A 22287-nucleotide genomic window follows, 5' to 3' on the forward strand; every position below is an offset into this window, starting at 1 on the left:
ATGAGTTTGCTGTCCAGTCAAGATTCATACATCTGTACAGATGCTCAAAGCCTAATATTAATTTAAGGGATCCTGATCCACACTATAGGATAGACTACACTGACTGTTAGAAGGAATAACCATTTTAAAATCAAAGTTATTGAAAGTACTTTTAATGTACATTTAATATGGACTGAACAAAAAAACTTTTAGTACAGCACGCCCAGACTTGCTAATGCTCCTTTCTTTCCAGTTAGGCACATGACAGCAGGTACCAAAAATAGCAGTATTAGACTGTGACATCACTTAAGTAAAAATATGAATTCCAATTCAAGAAAAAATTTTAACACAATTTCACCTAAAGTGATGTCTAACCTTGTATGCATTCCATTCCTTTCCAAAAAAAAGTAATTCAACAACTACTTCCATAACCACTAAGCCCATACTGATCTAATTTGTATTTCAATATATCTACAGGAAGCAAAGGATCAAAGTTTCTTTTTCTAAATGTGCTTAAGTTATCACAATACTGATCACACTACACCATTTTATAATATCAAACTTTATTGCTCAAAACTAATTGTCTGAAAAATACACATGTAGTACTCAAAGACCAAACACATAGGCTTATATGATTGTGCAGAAAAAAAAGCAAGCAGAGGCTCAGTGAAAATGAGGCTTTATAGTTGTACCAATTTAGCACTGGCATCAAGCAACTGCACCCAATACAATTCATACAGCAACCATTGTTACCTACTTGGGCAATAAGATTGATTTTTTTTTCCACTTTTCCTTCTCAGATACACATCAGAATACTGTAACTGAACATTTTATTTGGTTAAGAACAGCATGGCTTCTTGCATTTCACATTTCTTCCTGCAGAAAGTTAGGCAGCTATCGCTTCCTGAATTTTGCTCTAGAACCAAAGTACAGTCTAGAGAATTAATAAGATATAATCATGCTTTTAAATACTTGGATGTTACAAATATATTTGTATAAAGCCTAACAGCATCACAGGAAACTGGAAGTTTACATACAACAATTAATTTTATGCATAATAGTCTTCCCAAATATCTGAGTACCCAACCACTTTGTCAGTTTTGTTTAATAAATATGTAAGAAAAAGCTGAATTACTGGTGTTTAAATAGGTAGCATCTGACTATTCACTGGAAGTCACAGTAAGTTTTCCATCAGTACCATAAAGATTTGAATGCACACTAATTTAACCCTTAAAGTCAATATACCACACTTTTGTCGAGAAGCACATAATATGCAAAGCACAAACTGTAACTCCCAAAGGATGGAACAGTTCTTAAAAATACACTCCATCCCTATAAAAATACCCATCCTCCTCTGTATATAGAAGGGATAAAGAACAAATGTCAGTGACAAAAGCAGCAGCTGTTTTTATGCATTCATATAATCAAGATCTAAACCCTTAGAGCCGATTACCTAGAAAACACACAAGAGTTACAAGACAAATTTAGGATACATCTTGAATCACACTGTAAGTGTTCATGCAGAAGCTGAAGTTAATGCAATGATCTATCCTCTATCACAGCAGCTCGTGCTTATGTGCAAATGCAAGACTGTTACACTCCAAACAATAGTAAACATTAAAACACAAGAATACTTCACAATGACAATAAACAGCAGTTAAGTTGTTTGTTCCAGCAGTTATTGCGCTATTTTCTGGACATCTCTCCAGTTAAAGGCTGCAGCAAGGTCTAATACCATCTTTTTCGTTTGTTTTTGTTTAGAATGCATAATATATGTTCTAGGCTTTGGTTCACAATGAAATCTCTGGATGTTTTTATTAAGGGCAATGGTCACATTGTGATTCTGATAGTGGCAGACTGAGGTAATGCAGCAATCCTCTTAAAAATAATGAAATCAAATTTGTAAGTGAGGCATCTATGTATATTCTGCAGGTAATCTGCAAAAACATTGACATTCTGATTTCAGAAAAATAAAGGATCTACAAGGGTGATTTGTCTTTTACAGTGCTGTCCAAGTAAAGGTTTTTTCTGCTGAAAACACATAAGCTGAAGTAAACCCTACCTAACGCAGTAATACATTTAGGCATAGAAGATATAAGCCCTGTCTTTATGAAAAAAATAAAAAAACAGAGACAAACAGTAATCACTGCTTGTCACTACTGCACCATTATACACCTTTCTTAAAAGATGGAAATTTATTAAAGCTATACTAAATTCAAAAAAAAAAAGCAGAGGCAGGTTTTTTTTTTTTTAGATAGGCCACTTCTTTAAATAACATTTTATGTATAGTCTTCCAACTACCCGTATCCTGCTATAACAGGACTACAACTTGCAGAACTGGAAAGCTAAATATAATAATGAACAGTGGGCGAATTCATATTTGCAGAGACCTCTGAGCGTATCATTCAAATAGAAACAGGTAAGACTCTAGGACTCCCATTTAATCTCAAGCACTATATGCAACATTAGCTTGAGATAAAAATCAAAATCCATGTATTTCCAAAATAACAGGGCATGATCTTAAAGGAGGCGTAGACAATACTGATGCCAATATCGTTAAAATCCAGTAGGCACAATACTCATTATACTGCAGCACTCTATATGTAACATGGTATTAAACAATAAAATAAAATAATAATAAAAATAAAACAAACAAACCAAGAACACTCCCCTTTCTCCCCTCTCTACCCCAAGCCCCCAGACCACTGTCCAGGTAAGTACCAGGAGCTGCAGCAATTAAAAACTGACCTCTTTCACTCCTACAGGAGTGTAAAATATACCAGTACAACTCTTGGGTAAATCATTGAAGCCCTACCACCAGCTTGGTTTTTATTCTCTTTTATAACAGACCAATGAATCTACAAAAATGGTTCTAAGAGAAGACTTACTGCAATCACCCAGTAAACAACACCAAATGAAGAAAAAACCTCATAAAGCAGTGCTTTCACTACAGCCAAAACTATTTCTTCTGTGCTTAATACAATAAAGCCTCAGATGACATAGTGAGTACTGCCTGTTCTCTAAGATTGTATTTTATAATAGTTGCATATTTGTGATTTTCCTATTTATCAGTAAAACTTGTTATGGTCTCATTCTACTCATTACTCTATGTCATATTCCAAATCTACATTCTAATTTTCATTGCAGAAGTTACATTTTTCTTCAAAAACTAAAAATGTAATTAAAAAAGTAAAAACAAAGCTTTTTAAAAAAAACTAAATTGCTGCAGTTATTTCAGATTTCTCATAGTTGTTATTATTCCTAATTTTTTCTTTTATTTTTTTAATTTTTATTTTATGGTGCAAATTAAGACTTAAGTCAGGTGTATTCTGACTCCAATGAAATGAGAAACTTTTTATTGCTGGGAAAAGGGAGTGGAACGTGTTTAAACACCATACTGGCAAAGTATTTTCAGACTGCCAACCATGTTCAGTTACATTTTGGCTCCAAGATTTGAAAACAGTCTTTCAAATTGCAGTTTTCATTTCCATCTAGTAAGTAGAGCCTTATTTTTCCCCTTTCAGCTGATCTGTAAACTAACATAGGCTCTTTTCAGTTAACATAAATCCCAATAATTTTGAATATCCAGCCTGTTGCTCTTAACACTACCAGGTATACTTGTTCTTTTCAAGTAGTAAAAAAATATGCATACTGTGATCTTGAATAACTAAGCCTGGCAGGAGACGAAATAACAGAACAAAACAAAAAAAAAAAAACAGCATTACTGGCCTAATCCTATGGCATTAGGAACATTGCTCATCATTTTCATGTATTTGTCACCAAAGTGTCTTATCAGTGCATATTATTATGTGCTGAAATGCAACAAAACTTTTCACAAAAATAGTTTTAGGCATGTTCATACAAGAAGATGTACATATATTTCTTTTATATATACATATATATGTATGTGTGTGTGTGTATATATATATATAGTATCAGCTTTAACCTGTACATAGAAATTCTGAATTTCATCCTTAAAACACATCCGTTTCAAACAACATGGATGGTTTTCAAGGAAAAAGTGCTTGCTTGAATTTATCCTGTGTGAACATGCCTGTCCTCTGTGCATTTGCCCAAGTAGAGATCTTTATGATCAATCCTTTAAACGTACATATCTCAGAGGTATAAAAAAAAGAAAAAAGGAAAAAGTAATATTGCCCTGATGATGCAAAAAGAACAATGCATAACTGAAGCAGCTTGGATTTTAAAAGTTATCTTGCATTCTGCAGCAAACATTTTTAAATAGTTGTTGAAAATCTAGTTCCTCCATTTGTGTTATTGCTCCCCACTCATAAATTTTTTCATTATACATCAACAGTACATAGAGGTTCACTACCAGGCTGAGCCGATTCTACTATTGTCATCTTGGGTTTCTTTCGTGTTTCCTCCTAAAAAAGACATGAAACAAAGCCCACCACAGTCACAAACAATATAACAAAAAGCACTTATAAAACATTGCACAACTTTAGCCAAATTTGCATTAGTCTCTGTGAATAGCTAACTTGTTCTAATGTTAAAAATCATTTTATTGAAGTAAAATTAAGTCATAAACCCATCTCAAATAGAGGATGAAAGTCTCTCTAAAAACATCCCTCCAAAAATAATAAAACTAAAAAAACAAGTTTTGAACAACTTTTCTTATATGAGATACTGTAGAAAACAAGCGAAAATTCTAAAAACAAGTGGTAAGTCTCACCTGTGGCATTCATCTTGTTTGTACGTAAATTTTTAAAAAGAATAAAAAGAGCAGCTTATACTCACTCTTTCTTGTGCCAATTTTTTCATTTCTTCCTGTAACTTGTTTAGGATGTGCAGATTTGGCTTGTTCTTTTTGGCATACTGCTGAAGCTCTATCACACTTTTATCAGAGGTCTCCTATTCAACAGAACCATAAGCAACAACAAATAAGCTTTTAAGTATATAAACATGTAATAGAAGTTTTATCTCTGATATTTATATTTCTTTAAGCAATAACATACATTTACATGAATTACTTACATATTAAATAAGTTATATATTTTCAGTCTAGAAAATACGACATTAACAGAATTATCATCAATGAAAGCACTCATTTTATGTTCTGGCAATAGCAAGGTATGAGAATCAATTCAGAAGAACTGAGGATTGCTCATCAAATGCACGCTGCCTTTACCATGGGAGGGAGTAAGAGGATTATGTTGAAATAAGATACCATTGAAGCTTTGCTGTAATTAAAAACAAAATCCACAAATATACAAAAGCAACAATACAATTACAAGGTAGGTTACAATCAAAGAAAATAATCTTCACCTGTTTAACCATCTTGCTACTCTCTCTACCATACATACGCAAAAGAGAGCCCCAATTTTTCACATGTGGATGCAGTAGTTGAAGGATTTTCTGTGAAGCTAATTGTTTCCCCACTCTTTTATTTTTGCCTGTAAAAATAACGATGAAAATGTGTCATATCAGCATCTTAAGGAATTAGATAAACACTGATGTTTACTTGTGTTACTCAAAATTGAGATACCAGAAAAAGAGTAGAAAAAGCATATAACATGTTAGGTAACTGAGCTAATACCTGCAGAATTGATAAAGGAGAACAGGAGAAAAGGAAGATATTGGAGGCCACACTAAATACTGTACTTACACCAGCCTCGCACCGTGTGCTTGCCACAAGTCATGACATATTCACTCTTCTGATTTTTACCAGGAATCACTTCAAATTTTATGGATGTGTCACCCATTCCATGGTTTCTTAAGCACAAACAAAAATCAGTATCATATGCTAAGTACAATTACAAATAACTGAACTCGTTACAGTTATCTTTGTCAATAATTACTGTGGCATTAGATACAGTAATAACAGATTTTTAAGATATCAATGAATCAGCAGTTATTTCTTAGATCAGTAACTTGAATGAAGAGGCAACCTTGTATAAAGGAATAACAAACAACTACTACATTCACATCTCCCACAATTAAATCCTAGTCTCAGAAGCAAAACCAGCAAAAATAAATTAAAGGAAGATACAATATTAACCAGTTCAGTCCATACTAGGTCTCTTATAGCCAAGTGAGTGAAATAAGCTTCTTGTGCCAGCCCACAAGTGTCCTTAATTCACTAAGCAAAATTGTGGGTACGAGCATCCAAGCAAACAATGTGCTCTGACCCAAAGCACCCGTACACAACAGAATTTGTTCCTCATTCTGCAGCCTTACCTTTTAAGGCACTCATGGAGAATCTGATATGGAGACAAAAGTCCAGCTTTGCTGGTCAGTTCATATACCCGTGAGTCCTCAATACTGATATGGTTAAAATACTACAAAGGAATTAAAAAGGGTTATTGAATTTTTACACACACATAATTTTAATACTGTTCTAAATCCTCATCTCTCTCACGTAGCTTTCAGCAGAGTAACAGAATCTGTTAAATAACTATTTTTAAATGCATAGTGGAGATCTTTACCCACGTCATTAAGATTGCCATACCTAATCATATGTTTGCAGACTTTTTTTTTTTTTTAAAAATCAACTCCAATTTTACATTAGAAAATCACAATCTCATAATAATTTTTTTTTTTTTAAATCATTCTTCTTCCCTCAGGACAAAGTTATTTTATCTCATTTTGGAATTCTACTTACCAAAATGACGTGGTTTAATAAAAGAAAACAGCTATTGGAAGGTTTTGTTTTCCATTTAAAAAAAAATGAAAAAAAATCTGTTTTCTTCATGACCGTTTCAATATTACAAGGCATGTGCTACAGTTTTAATTTAAAGCAAGCATAAAACCAACTCATTTTCTGTATAGCCTGCTTTTTAAAAGAATAACATTCCTTTCAGGCTTATCACTGCTTTTTCCTTTATTGTTGGTCTACAGTATGCTGAATTGAAGGTTAACATATCACAGATGAACTAGCTATTTAATACGTCCAATACCTGAAAACACAGCACACACTGTCCACTTCAAGAAACTATTCCTTTGAATTTTCTCAAATATCACTGCTCAAAGTCAGAAACATGAGCTGTCTGATCTAGCAGTAAGAGCTTTCACAGCTAAATGAAGAAGTTTCAGAAGCCATGGCACATTTAGTTCTTACTTGGTCTTCTAAGACAATCACACAAAATCCGAGAGCACGTAGCTCTGAAATTTTCAAAGCCATAATTCAGGAAGCCAGGTTAGTACAGGCCATCCAGTGTCCTGGAACATTTCAGGTCTTCAGCAAGTGATCTCATATTTCAACAAGGGGCTAGCTCTCTTCATCAAAACAAATTTTATGGTCACCTCGCATAGTAAAAATGTATTTTCATTATCATAGGTCTTGTTATAAAGAAAGAATTTCACATTTCTATCTGACTGAGAAAGCAAAGTTATGGATTTTCACCAAAGCTTCTCACACTGAAGGTGTAATGTTTTTAAAAACAGAGACTCCAATAATCACATCCATCAGGCAAGAAGAGGTCAGTACCTCAAGTTCTTCACTGTCTTTGGGCTTCTCCTCAGAGGTCTGTTTAACAAAGTCAGGAATAAGGATTTCCAGTGTAGCTCGAGCTGCAGAAAATGATTTAATGTCTTGATTACCTTTATTTTAAACAATGATTGTAAACAACAGCAGCAGAATGAAACACTCATTAAGCAAGCCTCACATCTCTCCTAGAAATCACCACTTATCTTAGAAAAAAACTTAACAGGTAAAACGAGCAACTTCTTACCACAACAAGTATATTCACTTGAACAAGAATTGTTTTTTCTTAAAAAGTGTAAGTTGATAATGAAAATCTTAAAACTATTAAACTGTACCTAAGAAAAAACTGCTATTTGCAAATGCATGAAAAATAGGGGGAAAAGTCTCTGTCAGATCAAGTGATGTGTCCTTGGGAACAAAAATTAAAGGCATGTTATCACCCCATAGTTGTTACAGCAGAATCCTAGGATTGTACCACTAGAGCACTCAGAATTTGCCTCAATTATCACAATGAAATTTCTTTTTTCATGCACAAAAAGTTGTGTGCTGTATTTTGATGTTTTAGCTACATTGACAAATTTCACAAAAGCTCCAAATACCACACATATATTACAGACCTCTAAATTTTAGGAAGTTATTTTTTCTTGACCTCTGTGCTAAACACATTCCAATCTGGAGATCAGGATGAAGTTCTAATGTGCAAGACACATGCTCATCTAGGTTTTCATTATATACACATTACTTACAGAGTTAAATGGTTAGAACTGTGGCTAATTAGATTTAAACCATTAATGGAGAGAATTACTTGGAAATCAGTATAAATAACATATTTCAGTGCAATTGTTTTATTATCAGAAAGAGATCCAAACCAACCAACCACTTGAAGGTTTTTTGTTTGTTTTTGTTCTTAAAGGAGGGCAAAGACTTAAAATTTGCTAAAAATCCATGAGCTAGGTGTTTGTATAGCAGACAACAGTATAAAGAAAACATATACTCATTGGTCTGATAATTAGAAACATATGTGATTACAGCTAATCAGTATAAATCAGTAGTTTATATGTAAATTAACTTCTAAAGTTTCTCCATGGTTTTCTATTCCAGTGCACTGTTGAACCTTGGAATGGCAAAAGTCTCTACAACAGTATTTCTTTTAATAAGACGACATGAATGGACATGTAGCTGTTAACAAAATTACTCCTACTTACTATTGCAAATATGTCATCTTCAAAGCAGAAATGAAAACAGATAAACAATTCACCAGTTGGTATTAAGAAAGAAAAGAATATTACCAGCTTTATTCTTGGCGAGTTTTTTACTGCTGGCAGTTCCTGCCCCATAAGTTACTCCATCAATAATCACTGAGGCTCCAAAAGGCTCACTTGGGTTCTCTGAAAATGGAGGAGGAGAGAAAAAGAAAGCTTTTCAGGACTCCCAATGCAAAGACAGTCGTGAACATGAAATATCACCACTGTCAAGATTTGTTTTCTTTCATTTCAACTTCAAGAGGGAGGAATTTTGTTTACTCTTCGGAACAACTGAAGCATATGAAAACCTAAGAGTTTCCCAGTAACAGAGACCTACCACCATGTACATCATTCTTCCAAATGAGGAACTTCTATGTTTTAAGAGATCTTTAAAATCTGCCAGAATTCAAATGTTAATTCTAAAGGTTTTTTTTGTTTGTTTCTTTTTTTTTGCATCACTAGCACAGCGTAAATGCAAGAGCTACACATTATGGTATTCAAAACTCAATTACATTCTGTAACACATTTATAAGAAAAATGTAACTGAAAAATTATAGCTTCCACACTAAACTAAGGCACCTGACTTTATTCCTTGTATACAAACATATAAGTCCTCATATATTTAACATCAATTTATACATATACAATTTTCTTAGGATGACTGGATTTATTATGAACCTCCATGGCATAACAATAATCGTAACATACAATAACTTGCACAGTTTTTTTTTTTTTAACTCTACATATCTAAAATAAAGTTTAGATGCAAGTAACTCACTCCAATCCACAATTGCTTATTCATATTTTTCTAAGCAAAAACCCATACACATTTTAAAATATACAAGGCCCATATCCATGTTTCAGATATACAGAAAACATTTCCTAGCTAGAATTTGGCTCACCATAGACTTTCAAGACACCCCCTAGGAAAACTGTCCATTGATTGAATTTATTTTATTATTAAGATATCCTAGCATGAGAGAAGCTTTTCAAAACTGCATTGTGGTCAATGAAAAACCTTAACAGACTTACCACATTCAAAGAAATTGTAAACAGGGCGAACCTTTAGGACTCGTTGCATATATTCATGCAGTATGCAAACTTCAGATTTCCCATTGGGATTAATGACAAATTCTACAAAAAAGAGGGGGGAGGAGAACAATTAGTTTCAGTCTTTAAAAGAAAATTACTAATACAAACTAATAAATAAATAAATTGTAAACTGCAAGGGAGAAGTGCCCGCTCATTTCCCTACATACACGTATCACCTTAAAGTACATACATTGGAAATGACAAGTATTTGGCAAACTGATTTTTAAGGTGGTATTTTAAACAAGCTAATCTATATTTTAATGCACTGCACGCAACACTAGCATTACATGGTCAGCAATTTTTTTTTTTTATTTTTTTTTTTTTTTAAATAGTCCATATAGCAATATTTTATACTACTTTTAACAAGTGCTGGTAACTTAAATCTTGCAAGGGAAAAAAAATCACTGACTTCAGAACACGTAAGTAAATGCTGACAATTAATATCTACAACCGAAGTTAGAAAAATCTTTACAATTCTCTTTTGCAACCATCATAGAATTAAAATGAGTTTTAAGAAAACCTTTAATAAATAGTATGCATTACGTTCAAAACGTTATGTTATCAAAACGTTATGTTCAATTACATTATGTTTCAAAACATAAGAGCTCTCACCTTTTAGCTCAAGGTTGATTTTTGTTGACAAAACACTTGATTTTTACAAATGTTTCCTTACTCAACAGTTTTAAAAAAATAATTACACTAGACCATCCTCTAAGTACTACTTTTATACTGGAAATTTTTTCCCACCATGGGAAAACATTAATCTAAATAGTATTATATAAATATATATTGATATGTAGAAAATATTTTCAAAAAAATCATAGTTAAAAAAAACAAAAGACCAAGCAACTCTCAATGAATAATCACAGATTACAATTCAACTGCATCTCCCTGTAACAGGGAATGGTCAATTTTTATTTCATTATGTATTTTTCATTTTTATTGTTTATTTTTAATTATAGATTTTAATTTGGAACAATCTGACATTTGTAACCAGTCCCTAATTTGGGACTGATTAGAACTGGTACATAACTGAAAAGACAGCAGCAGCAACTGGTGATTGGGTAGGATGGTTTTCAATAACCATTATTATTAACAAATAGCTGAAGTTAGCAACCAGTTACCAGGACTGAAGCCTTAAATAAAAATTTTGATAGTGTTTTTCCTTTAATTTTTTATATGATGGATCCAAGAATGCAAAGTTCTGAAACAAGAAACGAATAGATTCGTTGCAGATTTTTTTTTTTTTTCCAGTCCAGCTTGGAACTGCCTTCAACATCGAACATTTGAACTCTAGGTAGATTAACTAACCTTTCTTTGTAGGTGCATCTTGCACAGATAAGGTAATGAGTTTCTGATTGGCAGGCAGAATAGGCCGCTCAGATTCTGCCTGCTTCCGCTTCATTTCACGATTGAATTGCCGTCTCTCAGCCCAGGTTCTGAATTTTTTTACGGTAACTTGTTCAAAGTCAAAACGTTTCTCAAGATAGTGTCTAAAATCTTCCAGATCTAAGAAACACAAGCAAGTTACTCTCTATACTTGACCACTAAGCAAGGAATAAATTCACTATTTCCACTGTTTTAAACACATAATTATTGTTTTTAGTCTAGGAGCAAAAATAGTAGCTTTAGTTCACAAGGTTAAGATACTATTTTACACTAACAAAGCTAACTACAAGTTCTCTCATTACTGTATCAAATGCACAACGTTTGTGCAAACTGGAAAACAAACAAAACTATGTTTTTTCTGTCACCACAAGATTTTCCCCATGTAATACCCAGCATATTATCCAACAAAACACTGCTAGTAGTTCTACTTCACCACTTACCCACCTTCTCATTACCTGAAGCAACGTATCCACTAAGTAACAGTAGTTTGCTATTAACCTTAGTTTCCTGAAGCCAAAACTGACTATTGCTGCATATTTATTGAAATGTGAATCATGGAACACTATCTAATGATGCTCCGTGAGCTCCATGAATATTTTGCTGGCTTCTAAATAAAATATAACACATTCATTTTTACGTAAAAAGTACTAAAAGACAACCCCCATTGAAGTGTAACTACTACTCCTTTCTAGGACATTTCTGCAGATCTAATCAGCAAAAATAAGATGAGTAGCATTCCAAGATGTTAATGAACAAAAAAAAAAGCTGCTGACATTGTCTCCTTCCACAAGGAATTCCAAATGCAAGTCATGCTTATACCTGACCACTCATATTTTCAGTAATATAGAACAGATCCTATTTAAGGAGAGAGAGGTAAGTAAGTGCTCACTGGTTTTAGTTTTGCTACTAGGTATCGATGATTTATTAGACTTTAAAAGTCTTTTGACATGTTTTTTGGAATCAACAGGACAGATGTAATGCCACGTTTTGTGTTTCTGAATACAAACACATTCCATAGCAGTATTGTAAGCAGCACTAATTGACGTGGGTGGTATTTTCAGGTACGTAGTTGTGGTAAATGGCACACAAGCTTTCTGTCCAAGTTCCTGTCTAAGTTTGGCAGTGAATGTAGCATGAATTCTTTAGACTTTTCTTTGAATAAAACCTATTAGACTTGCATAAGTAACATATTGAAGCATCAAAGCCCTTGTCTGAATGCAACTATATTGTGTAACTTATTCTGTGCAAACAAGCAAAATATATCATTTATCTTAAGAGATTATATTGAAAAAAGAAAATTCAGCCAATGCAAACACTGTATAGAAAAGCTACTTAATGCAAAAGACACAAACATGCATGACAGCACTAATTCGTATGTACAGACTGATTTAATTCTTAGACTGAGATAAAAGTTTACAGGTCTGAGTCACCCCAAATTTTCACACTATTGTGTGTAAAACTTGCATATAGACTCTCAAAAGTCTTCAGCAGAAATTCCCAGCATACGTTTTCTTCCTTGTTACAATCAAAAATTATTTTTAAAACTGGATCTATTTTTCCAGATCTCTGCATAAGAAAAAACTATGGAAAGATGACTTACCACTTGACTGCAAGTAAGATATTATTCCGTCATCAAGTCAGGAATAAAGCGCAAGTGTCCCAAATGCCATTACCCCAACACCAGCCCAGAAGAGAGTCCACTTCCCATACATACCTACAGATTCATCTTTACATACTTCAACTTTGGCCTTAACTTGTCCCAAGGCTCCTTGTGCTGCATCTCCCCCCGAGGGGTCTTTGTCATCTAAAGGCCCAGAATCAGCAGCAGTGGAATCTGGCTCTTCTGTTTGGCAGTCCAGTTCTGAAGATTTATCTATGTGCTTTACGGGTGATACTTCCCCATTTGGGGTTATGTCATTATTTTGTTCCCTTTCCTCATTTTCCTTCATTTTTTTATAATGCAAGCAGGGAATGCTACTAAGGGGAGGATCATGTTTCTGCAAATGTAAAACAACACAGGTTTCAGTACCTCAGGATGATCAAAAGCAAAACCAAAACTCAAAACCAAAAGATGCAATCAAGATGAAAGCTAATTTTAGTTGATCTAAGCTGAAGCTGCTCTTTAGTTAGCAATCTTACCCTAGGCAAGACCATAGCATGCCCATTACCGTGGTTTCTTGGCACTGTGAAACACTGATTGTAACCTTCAAAGTGTGTTTCCCATTTTAAGTCCAAACTATATTATGCTCAATTACAAGCAAATACTCCAATGCTTTCATAAAATCCATTGAGCTTTCTCACGGTTTAAGTCTATGATGTTAAACCAACTCTCTGCAGATACCTTTGGTGTATGAATGTCACATGCCTACTTCTGTAAACGTGGACCATGAAACACATCTCAGGCTTATTTTTGGCTACAAGTAAATAATCTGAATACATTTCATAGTGGAATAAAAACAACATTTTGCAGCCATATTCTAGAACAAAGATGGCACAAAATAAGATCATCTCATTCACTTTAACTGCCCAAACTCATTGCAAAAAATGGAAAAACAAACCACCATAAGAAAGATCATACTTTAGAAATAGACGAGTTTATTTTTGAAGTACCATAATTCTAACACTGGAAACAAGCCTGCCAAAGCAGAAAAATATTCAACTGTTTACAGGAAATCGCCTCATTTTAAAAACCTTGGTACATAAGTAATTGACAGATCTTACCCTTATGCTTCCTGTTCCCAAGAAGTAAGGTCTAGACCAGGTGACAACTCTAGATTCTCTGTGCAGATATACAGGAATGCCTGAGTTATGGAATGTCATGATCCATCCATCTGGCAAAGGTTCTGTAGGAGGGCGGCCACGACCTTTAAAGCAAAGAATAGCTTTAGACTTGAATAGACAGCTTAGAAGAACAGAAAAACAAGATTTTTTTCTATTGCTTTCTCTATCTCAAAGCATAAAAAGACACTGAAACAAGACTAAAGAAGTTTTGTAGAAAGATTTCGCTTTGCTTTAATAAGAAGGTGTATGCTTCTAGCCCATGTTAAGTCCTGCCAAATTATACATTCCATTATATTTTGAACTGAAAAGCAATAGTAGCACTGATTATTACACAGACTGATTTGTTCATTTCACCAGTGAACTTCCACCTCAGTCTTCTCTATGTCAACATATCAACACAAGCACCAATATATTCAGTGGAAAAGTTGCACTTGCTTTTGAAACATCTTCAGTGTTATCCTCTACCTTTCTCAAATACTTGAGGGATAGATGGTTGACTCCTATTTCAGCCTCTCAATACTCTATTTCAATGCAGAAACTTCTATTTCAATTTCTTTGATAGCTGCAGAGAGCTATTTAAGAATCAGTTTGAAATAAAAAAGTTTTTTTTTTATATATGTTTTAACATAAGTACAATACAAACCAGTATGAAGTCTTCATGCCTATATACTTAAATATCTTAGCCATCAAAAATATTACATTTTACACAAAGCATGACTGAAATTAGAGTACAATAAACCAATACGAGGACCCACACAACAGAAGAAATAATACAGCAATAAAATGTTTATGTTCACATTCAAGGGAATACACATTTTTACTCATTTTTACTCCAGAAATTAGAGAACGTTCTCACTCCTTTCTACATCAGAAATCATGAGAACAGGCTCCTCTCAGCGAAGAGCTTCCTGGCAATCCTGTATTAATATAAAGCTTTGGAGCGAAGAACCATTTGGTTTCTTATTTCAGAATACAGTGAAGCTGTAACGCACTCCCCCCTAGAGCAGGTTCAAAGCTTAATTCTAATTCAGACTATTTTCAGTTACATTCTTCTGGATTGATTTGCATTCTCAGCTCTTTTCTATTACTAAGTTTGTAACACATGATGAACCTTGAAAAACTTAACTCACTGACTTTTGTTATAGTTCTAACCAGTACTGCATGCATAAAGACTTCACATACAACAATTTCAGCAACAGAAATTATCTAACTGAAGTAGGAAGAATTCCACAACCAGTCTTCACCTATTTCAGAGAGATAAAACAGATCCTTGTACATCTCCTCAGTGCTGAGCTAACATTCTTCCTAGTTTTCCACGAATCCATGCACCAAAACACATTCTTATTACATAAAACATATGAAGATAAGTACCCTGAAACATCGGCTTTACTCTTTAGGAATATGAAAATCACATCCTATAGTAAGAAGCCTTCAAACAATAAAACTGTGTAACATATCCACTATTGTACCAGAATTGCTATCCTAAACTTTGTTTGCTTGTGTATTTTTATTCTGTATACATAAGCCACACAAAGATTTATAGATAATTAAAGGGCATTAACTTACTTTTAAGTACAGTTTTAATTTTGGTCATCATTGGCTGCACACTTGTTTCTCCATCAGACTGGTGATCGCTTTCACCACCGTATTTCTCGTTTTCTAGTCTCCTTGTTTTGGGTGCACGAAGACCCTCTTCCAGTAGAGCATCCACATCGTTATCAAAGTCATCCTGAAAGAAATGTCATCAGATACCATCCTCCTGGGGCCTACTAACTTCCCTTTCCCCTTGGAAAGAAAAGGTATACGTTATCTCTATGTAATTCCATACAGAAAGAAACTAGACATTTCCAATGATCCCAGTAAAGACTGAAAAACAAGAAAATAAGTTTTCATAAGCGAGCATTAGCATTTTTCACAATAAAGTGATCTGCAATTGCATAAGAAGCCTTTTTAATGTTATTTTTAAACAACATTATAGAATACACCACACAACTCAAAAATTTTATCAAGATAATTAAAAAAGTTTTGGCAAAAGTTCCGTCTTTGAAAATTCTGCATTTTTACTCAAGAAGTGCATATTTTTAGAAGAGGGAATCTCCAGTGAACACCTTTGCATATATTTTTCTAGCTACCTGGAACCCTCTTGCCCATCAAAAAACATGCATCTACTTACCTCGTATGAGTAATTCAAGGTTTCTTCATCCACTTTATCCCTTTGAACGATTGCTTTAGATGTGAACCCTCCGCCTTCTTCATCTATTTCCATCAAGTTGTCCGTAAAATCTTCTAGCTCATCCAAAACTGCATATTCTACTCTCTTTTCCTGATCAACATCATTTTCATCATCCTTCTTGTCGTCATTTTCACCCCCTGTTCCTACAGCTTTCCCATTACTACCACCAAAAGGACAAACATGCAAATCCCCATTGACATTATTAATACCAAAATCTGCATCTGCCTTATAATCCTGCTCAATTCCAGTGTAAAGGACTTTCCTATCTTTGCTTTTGCAGCTTTCTGTAAAGCTAACACTAATCTTTACATCTTTAAGCAACTTAAGATCTGGGGTGAACTTTCGAACTGAAGGTGCATGACGAGCAGTTCTTGGGCTTTGGTCACTATTGTTAGGGTCTATTATAAGACGACTTTTGTAGCAGGCAGATCCCTTTGTGAGAAGCTGAGTTCTGCAGATACTGTGCGTGTCCCCAGCAGGGGTATCTGACTGTCCATCACCACCAGAGCCAACGTCCATTACCTCTGCGTCACTGGACGTTTGCAGGGGAGGTGGTGGAGGCTGTTCGTTAGGCGGCAGAGGTGGGGGACAAGTGTGATTCTCCACATTCATTTCTCTTGCAGGTTCTTTAGGGAGGGGTGGTACATTTTCATATTTCTCCATTTTTAAAACTGCAAAACTACTGTTTAAAAAAGAAACAATGCTTTAAGTAAATGTTTATATCTATATTCCTAACATGCATAAGTCCATCAAGATTGGTTTATCACGTTCTATTCAATATGCAACACTGATGATTCAGTTAAGCTGACTACATTGTTCTTTTCATTAATGTAGACAGCTTTCAGAATCACTGTCTCAATTATTGGAAATCACAATGCATTCAGCTTAAATAGCTGAAGACTAAGACTGCATCTTCACTGGACAAACAGGTCTCCCTTTCTTCTTTCAACCTACAAGAAGAAAAAAAAAAAGAGATATTTGTTACAAAAACAAAATGGAAACATTATCCCAGGCAAAAAAGAAAAGCAACTTCTTCCCATATTAATTTCAAGTAGAAAAACAGTAACATTTTCCAGTGAAAAAAAGCAGGGTATCTTGACACCATTCTGAATGAGGCTGAAATTAGGTTGTTTTTACAATTTACAACTTTTTGATCTGTACGCCAGCAGAAGAATTTGCTAACACAGAGTTGCCTGTATAAACTGTTGACCATCTCTGCTTGTTTAACAAGCAGGGCATTAAACATCGGTTTTGCAGTGTCCAGACTAAAAACCACATTTTAAATAATGTGAGAACTCCCCTAAATAATCTGGTATTCAAGCCGTACTTACCCACACAGCAGAAAGGATAATTAGCTTATACTTTAGGACAATCTGAAAAACTGACAAGCTTTTAACATCTATGGTCTTAAAAGATACATGGGTTTTTGAAACTTTTAGGTGTTTTTAAACCTTGCTCGAAGTTTTAACAGGATATCTCCTGATTTACTAAAAGTTCATGCAAAAACAATCTCTAGATGAGGAGATATTAAGCTTTTCATCCTATATTCCATACTGTTATGGGAGCATATATTTGTTACGTCTGAGGAATTTAGGCCTAGATGCAGCGTTAAAACACAAATTACTTCTGGGAGGCATCTAGCAGCCAATGTTTTTTGTAATTCATCCTGGCAAAGACATTCAATTGTTCTAGGTTAAGTGCATGTTGTTTTTTCTTTTTCTTCTTTCTCCTCTCTCCATTAAGTGGGTTCTTTCTAACATGGTTATGATGGATTCTTCAGTTAAAATTTAGTTATCTGTGCAGGACTATAAGCACATGAGAAAAGGAAGAGGATGTTTCATTATTATTTCTTACCTGCTAGTTTGGTTTCTCCAAGCCCCCTGAACCAGCCCAAACTGGGCTTAAATCTTCCTACCAGCTAGAAATAAACTAGTGTTGCTCTGCCTAAGACAATCATCTGAAACTGCTCCGATCAAACCATTTCCAGGTAGCAGAGACATTCTACCCAAACATTCTAGGGTCATCGTGTAACATTTGAAAGCAACTGGGCAGAACGTCTGGGTTGTCAAGAGGGACTTAGAAAAGCCAAATACAATTCTGTAGTGTATCTCTACACCAGTCCAGACAGAACAAATTTCAACAGCAAAGTTCAAACACCAACTGGGGCAAGGCAGGAAGCTGGGAATCAATGGTTATGATAGGTTTGATTCAAATTCAACAGCATACAGAAACCACCTACCTGGAAGCTGGAAGAAAGCAAAGCATACATGAGCTCAAACTCCTATTTTAGTGATTTGGCAATAGGAAGAGCTTTGCTGGGGCAGTAGAATTGTTAGGGGTGGGAGCATAATATATTCAAAATTGTGATATATTTACAACATTGAGCTTGACACACACTGTAGACTTACTAAGGAAGAAGACTCCATCTTAATAAAAGCTCTAAAAATAAGCCCATCTTCTCCGATATAAAGATAATACCTTCCAGAAGGAAAACAGCTCGCTCACCAATAAGACAAGCATTCTATGAATTTAAAACCAGTCCATCCTAAAAGATGATCATACAATCACCACAGAAGTGACCAATTCTTTCTTTCAAAAGGTTCTGAACCACTTCATGTTGCGCAGAATACCTCCAGAAATATATTCATGGCTAGTATCTTTCCTCATCCTCAAATAAAAAAACATGGCAAAGGACAAATTCTTAGGTTTTCTCAATAATAATCCATTAGTGTCTTCGTTGTTAATTCTGAACAGAGAGTCAAATATCACAGTACAAGTTCAGGAAACCTTAGAAACTAAATGCCTAAGAAATCTTAAAAATTTTTGAAGACTCTTGAAAAGAGTAAGCTGAAATAATACACACAGAAATTAAATCTTAAAGTTGGTGTTCTAGAATCTGACAGAGCTACCTTCCCACATGATCAATGAGCTACCTTGTCCAACCAGAAAAACTATTTATGACCAGTCATAAGACAGGATCAGGCATAGTTTGCCCATCCCTGATACACATCCTACTCCTACTCTAAAGAGTGTTTTGACACCAGCAATGTCAAAACACAAGAAAATTATCTTTACCTACCTAGCTTGCTTTGGCAGTCTTCTCACACTGCACCTCTGCTCTGTGCTGAAAAGGTGTCTTGTTATTATATTCAAGCACTATTCACAATGCCATTATTATTGCCTTTCCATTCTTGCTGGCCTTGAAGCAACGAATAGCGTACCGAATCACTGCCAGGGATTGTCTACCAGTGAGTACGCACACTGTGGCCAGAAGCAGTACTAGATCAGGATGGGTTTCAACTAGTTTTTGTGTTCCTGGCCATAAACCTGCTGCATCCCTAGGGTAAGGTAACAGAGTCTGGCAGCTCTACAGTTACAACAGGCTACAATACCTTCCCATAACCTACATTAAAAAAAATAAAAATAAATAAAAAAATAAACAGGAAGCAGCGGAGTAAGACAGGTCTAATTCCCACCTACTTTCTTGCAAACATACAATGTCTTTTATGTTAGAGACTGAAAAAAAACAACAAACCAAACAAGCCAACACCAATAAGAATTTTCCCTTAGATATCAGGTGTTTTAAAAGAAAGTGAAAAGGGAGTAAAACACAAAAGGATGAGTTATATGAGCCTGAAGGTTAAGAACAGCCAAGTGGACCTCAGATAAGGCAACCAAACAACCAAGTCTGAGCACACTAGGTTACATAGCACTAGAACAACACAAAATAGCTCACCTATTTCCATGCTTAATTACCTTGCTCTGAAAAAACACATTTTATTCTCCAAGGCTCTACCACGTGCCATCAACCATTTCCATAAGGAATCCTTAAAAAGATATGGGACATTATGGCCAGCTGCACCAGCTAGTACAAAACACTGAAGCAGCTCTGGATTAACTGCAAGAAACATGAACGCACAGCTGATGTTCTGCAGATCACCAATAAATGGAAATTTCACATTTTTTGATTACCTTACTTTTTACTTTCTTAGATCCTTTGAAAAGGTTTTATAGCAAAACCAAACTCAATGGAATAGATACATGCTGGAAATTTCCAGTATTCTGAAAATATTTGTCATGGCTTGGCTGTGTTATAGTTGTTCTTCGAAAGCTGAAAGAACAAAAATTAAACCAGCCAACATCTATGTTTAATAAGTACCATGCCTATTCTCTCAATCAATACAGACAGATCGTAACAAAAATCGCACAGGGAAAAGGGTATCTCTGTTTTCAAAGAGAAAAACAGAACATTAACGCTTGTAACCAGCACTGCCCAAACTTGGAGGAACTCCCTGCCCAGAACAGCACAGCAGCAGTCTTATAAGCAACTTCACCAAAGAACGCACGAATACCTGTATCTGCTATGAGAACAAGGAACAGTGTATCACACTTTCTCTTCGAGAAGCAATTTTCTAAAGAAGTCATCAATGCTGTTTAAGAGAAGTCAGTCTAGTGCCCAGTCATAACGATTGATGGCAAATACAGACAAGACTGAAGAACTTCTGCAGCTCAACCCATTTCAGAACGAGCAGAGTACACAGTTTGGGAAAGGCACCATCAGAAACACCACAGCAAATGCTACTTTGATAGCTTAACAAATTTTCTGGCGGAGTTTAGATGGCTTCAATTAACTGTGTGAAACAGGAAAGAGCTTAAAAAAATCTGCAATTCAGGGCTTAGTAAGGAGGGAAAAAAAAATATTAATGTTATGAATGGCTTTAGTTGTAAAGAACAACAAAATTAGGAACTAAAATCCCCTCTTGCCTTCTACAGAAGCCAAGTAGTCCTGGCAATCAGAAGAAGTTGCCCAGAAGAATCAGTGTGCTACCTCCTCACCCAGAACTAAAAATAGGAACACCTCACTTATCTCAGCAGCATGGAGAGGAGCGCTGCTCACAGATGAGAAGTTAAAGGCCCGTCCCACCGCCCGTGTCAGGGAGCGGGCTCACCCCGCGGGCCCCCCTCCGCCCCGTTCAGCAGGGCGCAGTCCCCGGACGCCGGGGGGGGGCCCGCCCCCCCCGCACCCGGCCGGGCCGCGCGGCTCGGCGGAGGCCTGGTGAGGCTGGGGCGGGAAGGAAAGAGGGAGAGCAGAAGGGAAACGTTCGGCTTTCCGATGGAAGGGAGGGAGAAGAAAAGGAAGAAGGGATGGAGAGAGGAAAGTTAGTTGACGGAGCCTCGCAGAGGCCGCCCGAGGTGACTGAGGAAGGGCCACCGCCGCGCTGCCCCGCACGCAGCACCGGCCGCGGAGCGCCCCGCGGGAGCCCAACGCCGCCCGCTCGGGTCCCGGCGCCTCAGGAGCGCGGAGGAGGCGGCCAAGCCGGCGACCGGCCCGCGGGGAAGGCGGGCAGGAAGTGAGGGAGCGCCTCAGGCGCCACCCGCCCGCAGAGAGCACCCCGGCGGGCCCCGCGGCCTGTGGCCGGAGGGGTCCCGCCCGCGGCCCGCACCCACCTGGGCCATGCCCGCCGCCCCCGCTCCGGGACGGGCTGAGGGAAGGGGAGGGGGGGCCGAGCGCGGCCGCCTCACGGAAGCCTCCCCCCGCGCCGCGCCGCCGCCGCCATCTTTAAACGCCTGCTCCCAGTGGCTCCGCTCCGCGCAGGCGGGACTCGACGCTCCGCAAGCCAATCGCGCTGCCGCTCTCATGCGTGACGGATTTGAAATGGGAGCAGCCATTGGGGGATCGCCACGCACGTTAAGTAGGTCGGCCAATAGCGAGGCGGAGGGCATACGCCCTCACGGTATCGGACCAATAGGAGGGAGGCGGGGGCGGGCCCAAGGCGGCGGGCGGGTTCCTTTGTCCGGGCCCGGGAAGGGCCGGCCCCGAGGGTGTGACAGGGCGCCAGAAGCGACCCCGGCCGGGGCCCGGCCACTCAGCGCTGCCTCGGTTCAAACTGGGGGAGTTCCAAACGGAGGACTGCTGCCCTAGGTCTGAACCTTCGTAATTTGACAAGAGACCACTTTCCTCCCTTCCCACACCCCCATGCTCAGAAATTGAAAACTACGCTAACTCCGTTATGCACTTAAGTTTGTACCAACAGCATAGACAAAATACCACACTGTCACCCACACTATGATAGTACTCAAGTGTTTGTCTGCTTCCATATACGATTTTAAGACATGAGAAT

At 36.8% G+C, this 22287-nt stretch overlaps 1 protein-coding gene across 1 annotated transcript; it reads right to left on the bottom strand.

Moving 5' to 3' along the window:
* Positions 1–525: 525 nt before the first annotated feature.
* Positions 526–21769, bottom strand: DGCR8 (DGCR8 microprocessor complex subunit). The gene is made up of 14 exons (XM_083803481.1): positions 21614–21769; positions 16106–17115; positions 15499–15661; positions 13873–14015; positions 12866–13148; positions 11074–11271; positions 9703–9804; positions 8716–8814; positions 7430–7512; positions 6181–6281; positions 5609–5715; positions 5269–5396; positions 4741–4854; positions 526–4367 (listed from the first exon to the last, which is right to left on the bottom strand). Exons 2-14 carry the CDS (start codon positions 16826–16828, stop codon positions 4284–4286), a joined length of 2328 nt encoding a protein of 775 aa, XP_083659607.1. The 5' UTR covers positions 16829–17115; positions 21614–21769; the 3' UTR covers positions 526–4283.
* Between the last annotated feature and the right edge of the window lie 518 nt (positions 21770–22287).

The sequence above is a fragment of the Anser anser genome (genome assembly GCF_964211835.1).
Source record: "Anser anser genome assembly, chromosome: 18".
Classification (NCBI taxonomy): Eukaryota; Metazoa; Chordata; class Aves; order Anseriformes; family Anatidae; genus Anser; species Anser anser.